General features: G+C 39.4%; 2 protein-coding genes across 11 annotated transcripts in view; one reads left to right on the forward strand and one right to left on the reverse strand.

Moving 5' to 3' along the window:
• Osbpl9 (oxysterol binding protein like 9) overlaps positions 1-3,918 on the forward strand; it is a 141,634-nt gene extending 137,716 nt beyond the window's left edge. For all 8 annotated transcript variants that reach the window (XM_013358926.4, XM_005326079.4, XM_005326081.5 and 5 more), the window contains 4 exons: positions 1,140-1,218; positions 2,001-2,092; positions 2,591-2,726; positions 2,941-3,918. In XM_013358926.4, the coding sequence (XP_013214380.1) occupies positions 1,140-1,218; positions 2,001-2,092; positions 2,591-2,726; positions 2,941-3,015 (382 nt within the window). In that variant the 3' untranslated portion in view covers positions 3,016-3,918. The remainder of the gene's footprint in view (positions 1-1,139; positions 1,219-2,000; positions 2,093-2,590; positions 2,727-2,940) is intronic.
• Positions 3,919-4,282: 364 nt separating this feature from the next.
• Nrdc (nardilysin convertase) overlaps positions 4,283-12,161 on the reverse strand; it is an 87,877-nt gene continuing 79,998 nt past the window's right edge. For all 3 annotated transcript variants that reach the window (XM_005326077.4, XM_005326078.4, XM_040288662.2), the window contains 9 exons: positions 10,152-10,183; positions 9,769-9,907; positions 7,421-7,468; positions 7,118-7,170; positions 6,666-6,749; positions 6,003-6,093; positions 5,458-5,574; positions 4,647-4,736; positions 4,283-4,502 (listed from right to left, as the gene is read on the reverse strand). In XM_005326077.4, coding sequence (XP_005326134.1) covers positions 4,305-4,502; positions 4,647-4,736; positions 5,458-5,574; positions 6,003-6,093; positions 6,666-6,749; positions 7,118-7,170; positions 7,421-7,468; positions 9,769-9,907; positions 10,152-10,183 — 852 coding nt within the window. In that variant the 3' untranslated portion in view covers positions 4,283-4,304. The remainder of the gene's footprint in view (positions 4,503-4,646; positions 4,737-5,457; positions 5,575-6,002; positions 6,094-6,665; positions 6,750-7,117; positions 7,171-7,420; positions 7,469-9,768; positions 9,908-10,151; positions 10,184-12,161) is intronic.

A 12,161-nucleotide genomic window follows, 5' to 3' on the forward strand; every position in this document is an offset into this window, starting at 1 on the left:
TGAGCTCAAAGAGCTCTTTCTGAAGTCGTTTTATTCAGGATTTGAGCATCAGACAAAGTTTGAGCATCAAACTTTTGGTCTTTGGACCCCTTTATTATAACCATCAATATTTGCATGAGAAATTAAAAGATTTTAAAATATTAGATTTTTTTGCAAAAATAAATTTTCTAAAACTTTTAAAATTTTGTGAGAATAATAGCTTTTTATGTTTTGAAAGTTTTATAAATCTTCAATGTAATTAATAGAGTACAGGTGGATTCTACTATCTGCTACTTCTATTCTGTACACTTGTGAAAAAAACAAGTGGAAACGGCAAGTAATATCTTATTACGAAAATAGTTTTGACATTAAGCACTCCCTCCCTTATAGGGTCTTGGGAACCCTTAAGGGTCCCCAGACCACACTTGGAGTCATCTCATAATAACCTTCTAATCCTGGGATTTTTTCTTTCTCATTGTTCCCTTTCCCCCCATTTTCACTAGTTTCTAGTAAGGGATAGCAGTTTTCATCTCTCTACCTTGACTTTTTTTTTTTTTTTTAATTTCTGGTCTCTTGTAGCCTCAGTTTATGCTTTGTCCTTCCTAACCTGGCCTGTGCTATTAAATTTATCTGCCCAAATTCCATATCTGCCAGACATACCACTGTGGTATCAAGTAAAGGCCTGTCAGGGCTTTGGAGAATCCTTGTTTAGGAAAAGAGCCAAAACTATTTGATCTAGAGATTCCTTTAAGCCTGGGGAGAAAAACTATATGCTAGAGTTAAGTTTCTTCGCACTAGCAGTTTTGCCCTTGACCCCTGGTGCCCACATGAGCTCACCACACACTTACCACCTAGAATCTCTGGTGAGTGTAGTAGGCTGTGAACAGTTGGAGGGCAGGCAATGTGCCAGGTGCCAGCACCTTGCCTATCTCACACCGTTGCTCATGGGATCTGCGGTTTATTAGCATCTTGTTTAGGGGCCCTTTCTTATCATTAGCCTTGAGAAGTCTAGTTCCATTAAGCAATTTTTACCAAAAACCTCACAGTTGCTCTCTTATGTTCTATGCTTTGACAGTAAACCATGCTGCCTACAAAAAAAAAAAAAAAGGTAGAATAATTCCCAATTTGACACTAACACAGATATTTCCTTTTATATTTAGTTCTCCAAATGACAAGAAGTCTTTTTGCTCAATTGAAGGGGAATGGAATGGTGTAATGTATGCAAAATATGCAACAGGGGTAAGAACCTATATTTTGCCACTTGTCTTTGGCTACATTTAATTTCAGCCTATCCTTTTTCCTACTTTTCCATTTGAAACTTTACTCTTCCTTCCCCTTCCTCCTTTCCAGCATTGCAGGTAATAGAATGATTTTTACTTTTCTCTCTTTACAAAACACTTGAGAATAATATATGTAAAACAGTACTTGGCACATATTGAGCACCCTGTGTTGGGCCTATCATGTGAATGTGTGCCATGTTTGTAAAATGGAGTGCTAACCAAATTTGAGTGTGTGTGTGTGTGTGTGTGTCTACACTCAAAAACTAATAAATTTAAATAAATTGCCACCAGGCATTCAGAAATGAGTAAGTAAATGAGTCCCACCATCAAGGAATTTTCCCTCTGTATACCACCCATGAAATGTTCTCATTAAGCCATGAAGAAAGGTGGTGTAAGGATAACAGGAGGAATCTGTGAACTGGACTTCAGAGAATTTGCAATGTAAAAAGCACACAAAGATTAATTGTGATGGGTCTGGCTTCCTAGGAATGATGCCCATAGCAACATAGCCACATTGAAAATATGTGTAGCCACATTGAAAATATCTGTTGAATTGAGCCTCTGGACTTAAAACATAAAATGGTATTATTTTACCCTTAAGGCTGCATACAAAACTTACTAAGGCTACATCATTAACATACATGAAACTTAATCTGTTAATTAAAGCCTTCTGTGAAGAGTTGACTTTTCCTCAGAAAACAGTTTAAACGATAAAATATCCTTTAACCTCACCTTTTCTAGGAAAATACGGTCTTTGTAGATACCAAGAAATTGCCTATAATCAAGAAGAAAGTGAGGAAGTTAGAAGATCAGAATGAATATGAGTCCCGCTGGTAAGGAAAATTAGAACTTCTTTTCTTCAGTGGAAATTATGGCCTTGGGAGGAAGTGCTTACATCTGCCTCTGCAGTTGACCTCTTCACCCTTCCAAGATCACATTTTAAATCTAAGGGAGGTTTTTCTTGAAATGCAGCATCTCGGCTCCTCTGTTCTAATCCTTTCAATTTATAGTAAAGGATACTCAAGCCCTAGAGAGGGAAACGGACTCTCCCAGGTAGGTATAGATAGAACCAGAAGTAGAATCACAGGTCTCAGCTCCCTTTGTCCTTTCTCCTGTTGCTCTTGTTTATACTTTGATAGCTAACAGGTGGGTCTTCCTTAGGCCCATTTCTGTATTCTTTACTCCTTCTGTGCCCTGTTGCCATCTTAAAGAGATTTATTATAACACTCAAGAGCCATTTGATTTATATTATTATTTTTCTACTGTATTCAGAGGTGGCTCTAGACTTTCATTCTCAAGATTGTCAGTTCCTCTTAATCTCTCTTCTTTAGCCTTTGGAAGGATGTCACTTTCAATTTAAAAATCAGAGACATTGATGCAGCAACTGAAGCAAAGCACAGACTTGAAGAAAGACAAAGAGCAGAAGCCCGAGAAAGAAAGGAGAAGGAAATTCAGTGGGAGACAAGGGTAAGCCCCACCTAACTGCTATTCCCCTGTACCTTGAGTAGTAGTAATTCATTCATGTTTTAGCAAGGTGGTGAACACTATGAACAAAGATGATCACTGGTCCCTTCCTGAAACTCATTTCATCCAATGAGAGAAGGCATGGAATAATAAAAAACTACCCTATAAAAGAATAGTACAAAACAAGCAAATAAATGAATTCTTCTTCTTCTTACAGTTATTCCATGAAGATGGAGAATGCTGGGTTTATGATGAACCATTACTGAAACGTCTTGGTGCTGTGAAGCATTAGGCTGGGAAACAAAAGTTTACACCCGATGACCAGGGCAAGTCGTCCAAATTAAGCAACAATCTTCCTTTGGGAGAACCTATCACTCCCTTCTTATTGCAGTGGTTCCTATCTCAGGGATACTGGACTTTCTGACACAGATGAACAATTAAAGCTGGAAAAGCTTCCCTTTCTCTATGGCAGTTAAGATTTTGACTTCAGTCCTGAGAAAACAAGATGTCTGCTCCTGTTCCAGACCCCATGCTTTAAAAAGTTTCACACTCTGCACTCTTGTTCTGCTGTTAAGACATGACATACAGACTCTTATTTCTTCGTTCATGTAATCTCTTGGGTTCTATATATACAAATATATACACACAAAAATATACCTGATGGCAGATTTTTCATAATCTTCCATCTATTGTAAATATTGGTTCCTCAGAGTTGTTTTAGAATATTAGTGCAATGTATTAAAATCAAGTGTTAGGAAATTTCATGGTTTCACTTATGATAACTTTTATTTTGGAAATGAACTATTATTAAATTGTATCTAAACCTGGATTACAGTTGAATTATATTCAGTGCTTCTTAAGGCTTCATAAAGTAATTTTTCCAACCTTTTTAAAAAGTGTATTTTTTTTTTTTAAATCTTCATGTTTAGACATGGAAGTCAGTTATTTGGCAACCTTGAATATAGTAGCTTTTCACAAGAATTCTTAAAATACTGGAGTGTCTGGCCTCCTTTTCCTCTTCCTACCCTTATCGTGCTGTTATCTTTTGTCCCTGCTAAGCTTTTTCCTTGTGTTAACACACGTAAGGCTACAAACATTTCACCAAAAATATTTTATTGCCTTACAGTGTTTAATGTGTATTTTTAGATCCACACACCACACTGAAATAAAACATAATAAAAAGAATGCCACAGCAGCAGATGGCTCATTCTGAAGGGTAATACAGAACTATCTTTATTTAAAAATACATTTAAAAAAAAAAAACAGGTATTAGTACCTAGCATTTAGGTACTAATAACAAATTGGTTACATAGGGCCTCTCAAGAATTGGATTCTCCATCTGAGATGACACAGGCCAAAGCTTCCCAAATAACTGCTTCAAATGTGTCAAATTCACACTTGTCCACCCTCTACATTGACCCTGTGTTGGTTAGTCTCAACAGAAAAGAAAAAAAAGGAAATTGAATTCTATGATGCCAGTGCAAAAAATTCAATGGAAGCCCAAAGGCAGTAGTAGTGTAACTCCATAAAATACAAACACATCTTTAAATACACACTCCTTCAGGCCAATGAGACTGCAGTTTATTTGACTATTTTATGGTAGGGGAGAAGGCTGAGTGTTGATGTGAAAGCCCTGATATCAGTAATGGGGATGGTAGAATCTGCCAGCAAAGGAGAAGGTGGCAGGTAGGCTAGCTGCATCACTTCACAAGAAGAGTTTGAATCCTCACCAGAAGGGGTGCCATCCCCTTCCGGTTCATACTTCCCATATCCAACAACCTGAAAGAGGAAAAGACTCAAGGTAAGAAATGTGTTGGCTATATTGTAGGCAAACAACTTGTTTAGAATTTCTGTTAACCACCCAAACTCAGTAAAAGACAACCCTGGAAAGAAAGGAACTACAGTTTACTTAACCATACTCACATGAACACTGAGCATTTTACTTCCCGGTCCTCTGTGAGCCTTGAACCAGTTAACCAGGTCTGACTTTGAGAATGACTTCAGAGCTTCAATCTTATAGAGGAAAGGGAGATAGGAAAGACATCTAGATTGATCCTGCTTATATCTGAGCACTTTGTTTTATTTTCAGTGTTAGCTCTAGCCTTCCAGAGAAGGATAGAGGATGTAGCACAGATTCATGTTTCATAGTAATGATCTACATTAGCAGGTAAGCAAGACAGCAGATGTTATAATTACAACTCAGTACTGTACTCAACTAGAAACCCAAGTCTTTGGTGTCACATTTCATTTCTCTGTCTTGAGAAAATATAGCAACTACTGATGTCAACTGGAGTGCTTTTATTGAGCTGGGCTCCTTCTGCCTCACAGAGCAATGATGTCTTTGCTAATGCACTACAGGAGAGCTACCTATAATCAGAGGTGGCACTGAATTGCAGGATCCAGAAAGTTCTTTTTCATGGGTTCTATTATTTTGAGCTAGAAGTCATCAAAAAAACCTATACAACTGGAATAAGTAAATCTGGAGGACATCAAGTCCAACTTTCTATAGCAGAAACCCTTTTTAATCCATATATATAATAAAATGTTCAGCTTCTCTGAAAAAAGGTAGTGGGAGGTAAACTTCTGCTGGAAACTGAGTATTTGAATCAAGAAATGAGCAAGTGGCCAGGCCTCAACAAGTATCCCAAGTAGCACAATACTGGGATGCTTGCACTTAAAACTCATAGAATTAGAAACTCTCACATCAGGGCTGTGTTGGTCTGAAAATCATTACCTCATGGGCAAGACGGTCAAAGAGATACTGTTGTGTCACCACTTCATTCCAGTTCCTGTCCACCTCCTCCCCAAGGTGGGTATCTTCACACTCTTTGAGCTTGATCAAAGCTGTAACCTGTTCCCACCAAAGAGACACTCAGGCATGACATCACACCAGTGTGCACAGCAGGAATTATAATCCTATCAAATCTGGCTTGTGAAGGACCTAGCCAGCATTATCAGAAGAGAGGAAGCTAGGGGGACATTATGATCAGATAAAGATGGAGCTATAAATCTCAAGCCAGCTGGGCTTGGTGGTGCATACCTGTCATCCTACCAGCTTGGAAAGGTGAGGCAGGAAGATCGAAAGTTCAAGGCCAACCTCAGCAACTGGTGAGACCCTGTCTCACAAAAGGCTGGGATATATAGCTTAATGGAAGAGTTCCCCTGGGTTCAATCTCCAGTACCATAAAAACAAAAAACTGGCCTACACACTGTGAAAAACTGGTATATGGTATCTTGAAGGCTTGCATAAACCAAGACTAGACAGACCAGTGCAGTCACCTGGGTGTTGAATGCATCTTCAGTGAGGTTCTCGATCTTCTCTTCAAAGCTGGAAAGAAACTCTTCTATCTTCTTATCAACAATTTCAGAGCTGAAATAGAATATCTTAAATGAAAAGCAATCAGAGAGCTCATCTCTGGCAAAAGTCAAAGGAAGGAATTAGGACTAAGGCATATTTCCAAGAAAAAGACATAAGTGTTTTCTAAGACTTCTGTACTCAACCATAAGCTGAAGGAGGGAAGAGAATGGGGAAGAACCTTCCTATACCCGGCCCCCCACCACTAGAACAATTTCCCTAGTATCCTCATCCAGAAGTAGCTACAGCCATACCTGACCATTCCAAAGCTGAGAACTATCAAGACCTTACATTTAGTTACAGCATAAATGTCAAGTTGGGAATCATTACCTTTCTTGTTCTCATCTACCTAATGAAAAACATTGGCAAGTGCTGTCAATAAGATTTGAGCCAAGTCCTAAAGGGCCACTGGAACCCATATATCAGTCCTCATTATGGTCATCTACTGCTTCCCCTCTGCTCCCCAGTGACTAAACAGAGCAAACCCTGCTTGTTTTAAGAGTTGCACAAGGCTTAAGGAAGTATCTGTAGTTCCCATTCTCCATGTTTAGAATAGGTTAGATCCATTTATTCACTGGCTTACTCACTTATATTTGGTTGCCTGAGTCCCCACAGTGACAGAGAATCCTAGAATCCCAGATGTATTCCGACAGGTTGGATATACATGGTACCTATAAACAAAGTGAAAAGTTTTTCGGGCTCATGAGGTTACTGGGCTCTGCCCTCAGAAATTCAAGGGGGAGGGTTTCTGCCCACATACTGGGTTCTGAAAGTCCTAAAAGATGACCATAAATGTGTATACAACTACTTAATTCTCGTCAGGGTGTGCACCCCTTTCCTGAACTAGGGACCACAAGTTAGCTTGATTTCTTGTTTATCTTGCAACTTGACCAAACTGAAAACATGATCGTAGTCCAAGATGTACCATATTTCAAAAATTCTGACAAGTAAGGCATGGAATACTGTGAAGTTCTGAGAAGCTGCAAAAGAAGCCCCAGACTCATTTGTAAAATTTCAGTACCCTTATCAGCGAACTTACCCAAGGGTCTGCTTGGTTCGAAGGAAGTCAAAACAAGGCTCTTCCATGTGCATCTGTAATTCAACACACTAACCATCAGCCCAGAAGGCAGCAAAGAGACTTCCATTTTCTCCCCTCAAAAAAGTGTTCCACATACCTCCATGATCTAGCCTCTCACTACTTTCCTCCTATATCCCTTTTCTATCCTCTTGCTGGGTAAGAATACTAAATGACTACCCCAAGTCACCAGCTTCCAAGGAGAAAGGCTGGGTCTCAGTGAACCCAGGCTCTTAAAAAACACCTTGACTCACTTTATGCACTTACCACAAGCAGCTCCATAAGAGTATATTCTCTTAAACTCCTGGTACCTGACTGAAAAGACAAAGTGATCAGACAAACTAAATATCCAGTGGCTTACAAAACTTTTTAATATTAGCTATTCTTTTTAAAATTTTTATAACTTTGCTTATTATTTTTTATTTGGTGCTGAGGATTGAACCCAGTGCCTCACATGTACTAGGCAAGCGTTCAACCACTGAGCCACAACCCCAGCCCAATATTAGCTATTCTTAACAACTACTTATCATCCTCTCTCTTAGCTCCAAGAGAGGTAATCATACACTCTCCCTTCCCACTAACCTGAAGGTCTGTAAGAAGAACTATGCTAGACACCTGTAACTGCAGGTGGACATGGAAGTGGGTCTAATAATCCTGACCTGCCAGATCCTGCCTGGAGGACCTAGAGAACTCACAGGATACTTTCTAAATTCAAGCATTTTAGTTCAAGGCCCTATGGAAGATAGCAGGAAATGGTTGAGGATCATGAAGGAATAGGATCAGATCTATTTCATAGATAGAAACAACCGTTCATATAAAAAACACCCAAAAGGAAAAAACCCTACTTAGAAGCCTCATCCTAACTACCCCGGAGAATGACAAAATATCTCAGAATGAAGATGGCAGGAGACAAAGACAGAAGATGGTTGCCTGTGCATGCATCTCCAGAGTCAGGCTCTTTTGAGACTCATTCTCTTGATCTTCCCACTTCACCAGAGAAAGAGGCCTGTGTGCCCTAGAAGCCCTTAATAATCAACAATGAGATTTCCTATTTTCTTCTAAGAGAGCTGCAAAAAAGAACCAGTGCATCAAGTTTCTACTGAAAATGCTCTCTGTGAGGAGGGAAATGGTTTCCTAAAAGCAGTAGTTTGTGCTAAGAGATGACTAAAAGAAGTATCTTCAGTCTCACATGTGAAATCCTGCCTAGAACTCTGCTCTGGGTTTTGAGAAATTAAGAGACTTATAAGCAGGGCCAGGCTGTACTATTTATGGAGTTTGGGACTGAGAGTTGGAACCTAGAAAGACTGCAGGTTGGTTTTTTGCTATCACCAAGGAGATACGCTCAATAGAGAAGCTGGGCCTCTAAGGAAAGACAAAAATCTATTCACCTAAATCCAAAACTACTGTGGCTCCTGAAGCACTCATTAAGAAGACTAGGGAAGCCAGGAATAGTGGCACATGCCTGTAATAATAGCAGCTCAGGAGGTTGAGGCAAGAGGATCACGAGTTCAAAGCCAGCAGCAGCAAAAGCGAAGCACTAAGCCACTCAGTCAGACCCAGTCTTTAAATAAAATACAAAATAGGGCTGGGGATATAGCTCAGTGGCCGAGCGCCCCAGAGTTCAATCCCAGTATTTAAAATAAAATAAAATAAAAGACTAGAGAAAGGCTCAAGTTCACCAACAAAAGATGACTGACATAGGTCAATTTACTTCTGACACTAGACCAGGGCAATGTCAGGATAAGACTCAGGGCTAGGGCCAGAAACACAATACAAGGACAAAAAAAAAAAAATTTTACAAGTCCATGGTACTCAAACCCCAGACCATGGTCCTTTACAAGACCTGAAAGGTAAGAACTGATAAGGACTTCCTCATGCAAGAAACTCAGGATCACAGCAGCAGCTATTGGAACTCCAGAATTTGGGAAGTCAGATGTCAAGCTGGAGGTTTAGAGAAGATCCTTCTTATAGATTAAAAGTTGAGTGGGAGATTAACCACAACTAAAGTACACCATGTGTTAATGGGACTGTTGAAAAGTGCTTCCTTATTTTAAGCTCTTCCCAAGCCTCAGAATAGTGTGCAAAGAATACAAATTCCAAGGACTGACCAGATAAATTGGAGACCAACAAATGAGGGACTCAGAACCTTGGATTTATCATCCATAATGTGGAGGTAATAAATCCTTTCCCTCGGGTGTTTTGAAACCTTTACGGCTCATAATCATTCTTGTTCAGTGTATACTGATCATTTGGCTAGGTTTACTTTTGTCTATTTTTCAAAACTGTCCTTTTAACAGGTCTATTTGGGGTTCTGTTAGGGAAACATGCAGGAATTTCCATTCATACTGCATCAGTTCTTCCAGGTTCTAGATTAGTTGATTAATGGAGCAATATCTCATAGTAGAGAAAAGGCCCATTTTACTGATAGAAGCAAAGTTTAAATGTAGTTGCTTCAAGAGGAAAAGTGGCACAAGAAGAATTTAAGATTTGTGGTTAAATTACAGAGGTAATAAGAAGGTCATTGGGTCAGCTCATTCCAAGGTACTTTGGACCTTCCCCCAGACTTTCATACCCTAAAGGTACTTATCTACAAGAATACAATGGGGCCAACTGACCTGGTAGTAAACAGTGACTTCAGAGTTGGCATCACCCTTGTTTAGAGCTCTCACTTTGCATAAGTGGTGGCCACTGGGTAGCTCTACCACTTGGAATTGCACAGGCATTTCTTGCTCCAGGGGCATGAAATTCAGCTTACTGCAAAAGAATCACATGGATTACTGAGGCAGTGCCTTTATTCACAAACACCCTTCCAAAACCTGTGAAGAAATAGCCAGGCCATTCACAATCCCTTCTGATTTGCTTTATCTCAACCTCAAAAAAATCTACCATGGGTAAATATTTCAAATGTGAGTTTAGTAACAATTAACTTAGCTGTGGGGCTTAATGCCCTTTTTCTGAACACATAATCCTCAAAGAGAAAATTCAAACCAGTACTTACTCAACAACATATTTCAGGAAATCCATAGATTCCTAAGAGGTAAAAGAAGAGAATTATTGTATTAGTTCCTCTTGATTTATTTCACCCAGAACCATGTAATACCAATTAAGTCATTTCATTGATCAGGACAATCAACTGAATGATAATGTTTAATTATTAAATACTGACTGTGTATGGTGGAAAGGGAGGTACTATGATTGAACCCAGGAGCACTCTGCCTCTAAACTACATCCTTTGCCCTTTTTAAAATTTTTATTTTGAAATCTTAAGTTTCTTGGGCTAGCCTCAAATTTGGGGATGCTCTTACCTTAGCTTCTGAAGTGGCTGTGCCACCACACCCAGGTGAATACTCTTAAATGAACAGCTCCTCTTCTGGCTCCCTTTGCAATCTGCTTACCATACACTCCTCATTGGATCAAACTTACTTGTTTAGGGTGAGTGTATCCAAGTGGACATACCCCAGTGTTTTAGAAATCTGGGCCCAAGGACACAGAGCCTGGATAGAATAAGCACTGATTCTAAGAGAACATATTCTCTTCCTCTCCAAAAATTTCTCCTACAAAATAAAAGATTTCTTTGACAAAATGAGGTATTTTCCAGCCATGGCAGCACACACCTGTAATACCTCGAAGGACTGAGGCATCTTAAGTTTGAGGCTGGCCTGGGCAACTTACCAAGACCCTGTCTCAAAATAAAATAAAAAGTTCAGTGTCAGAGTGCTTATCCATGCCTGAGGCCCTGGGTTCAATCTCCAGTACCCATACACAGACACAAAAGCCGGGGGTAAGGGTATGTGTGTGTGTGTGTGTGGGGGGGGGGGGGTTATGGTTTCTAAAGTTGTTTTTCCTGGGGGCAATTCATAGTACCAAGTCCTCTGGACCCAAAACCCCTTCTTGGTACTCCCACTGTGCCCAGAAAAAGGCAGCTATTCTTATTCTTTTTATTGTGAATTCAGACTTGGAAAATTCTCTCTGTGGGCAGGACAGATACTAAGAATGGTTTGGGGGATAAAGATAGAAAAGAAGGGATGGGTAGCAGTCACAGTTTCAAGAGTGATTTATAACTAGGTGGGGTGGCACATGCCTATAATCCTAGCAACTTGGGAGGCTGAGGCAGGAGGCTCACAAGTTCAAGGCCAGCCTCAGCAACTCAGCAAGACCCTGTCTCAAAATAAGAAATAAAACAGGTCAGTGGTTAAAGCACCCCTAGGTTCAACCCCCAGTACCAAAAAAGAAAAGTAATAAAGATTTATGTATTCTATCAAAGGGTCAGTCCTGAGAAACTGGGAGGCCATAAAGGAAAACAGTCAATAGCCATTTTAGGAAGAGAGTTCCAAATATACACTCTTGCCTGGAAAAGGCTATTGTCAGTTACAAGACCCCAGAAATACATCTAATTTAATATCAGAAAAAATTCTTTATGGGGCCGGAGTTGTAGCTCAGTGGTAGAGCACTTGCCTACCATGTGTGAGGTACTAGGTTAGATTCCCCAGCACCATATTAAAATAAATGAAGTACTGTGTCCACCTACAACCAAAAATATTTTAAAAACAAAAAGAAAAAACTCTTCATATGCTCCCAATCCTCCTCTGCTTTTATAAGGAAAATGAGTAGTATTATCACAGATTCCTCCCTTTTCCCTCACCTCCACTAATTAAGTTTTAAGTTTGGGCCATTTTCTACTTTATTATTTCCTATTCTTTTTCATTTCTTTGGCAAAATCTCAGACTTCATCATTGTTCATATAACAAAGTTTATCAAACTAAACATTTTTTAAAGTGTACAGTTCAGTAGTATTAACTATAGTAGTAACTATATTCACACTGATATAAAATAGATTTCTAAAACATTTTCATTTTGTAAAACTAAAATTCTATACCCATTAAACAACTGCTCTCTTCCTTCTTTCCCCAATCCCAGCCTCTGGAAACACCATTCTACTTAACCACAAATCTTAAAATTCTTCAATGGTTCTCCATTTGCTACAGAATAAAGCCCCAGGTTCCTTTAC

The sequence above is a fragment of the Ictidomys tridecemlineatus genome, chromosome 11 (assembly GCF_052094955.1).
Source record: "Ictidomys tridecemlineatus isolate mIctTri1 chromosome 11, mIctTri1.hap1, whole genome shotgun sequence".
NCBI classification, from domain to species: domain Eukaryota; kingdom Metazoa; phylum Chordata; class Mammalia; order Rodentia; family Sciuridae; genus Ictidomys; species Ictidomys tridecemlineatus.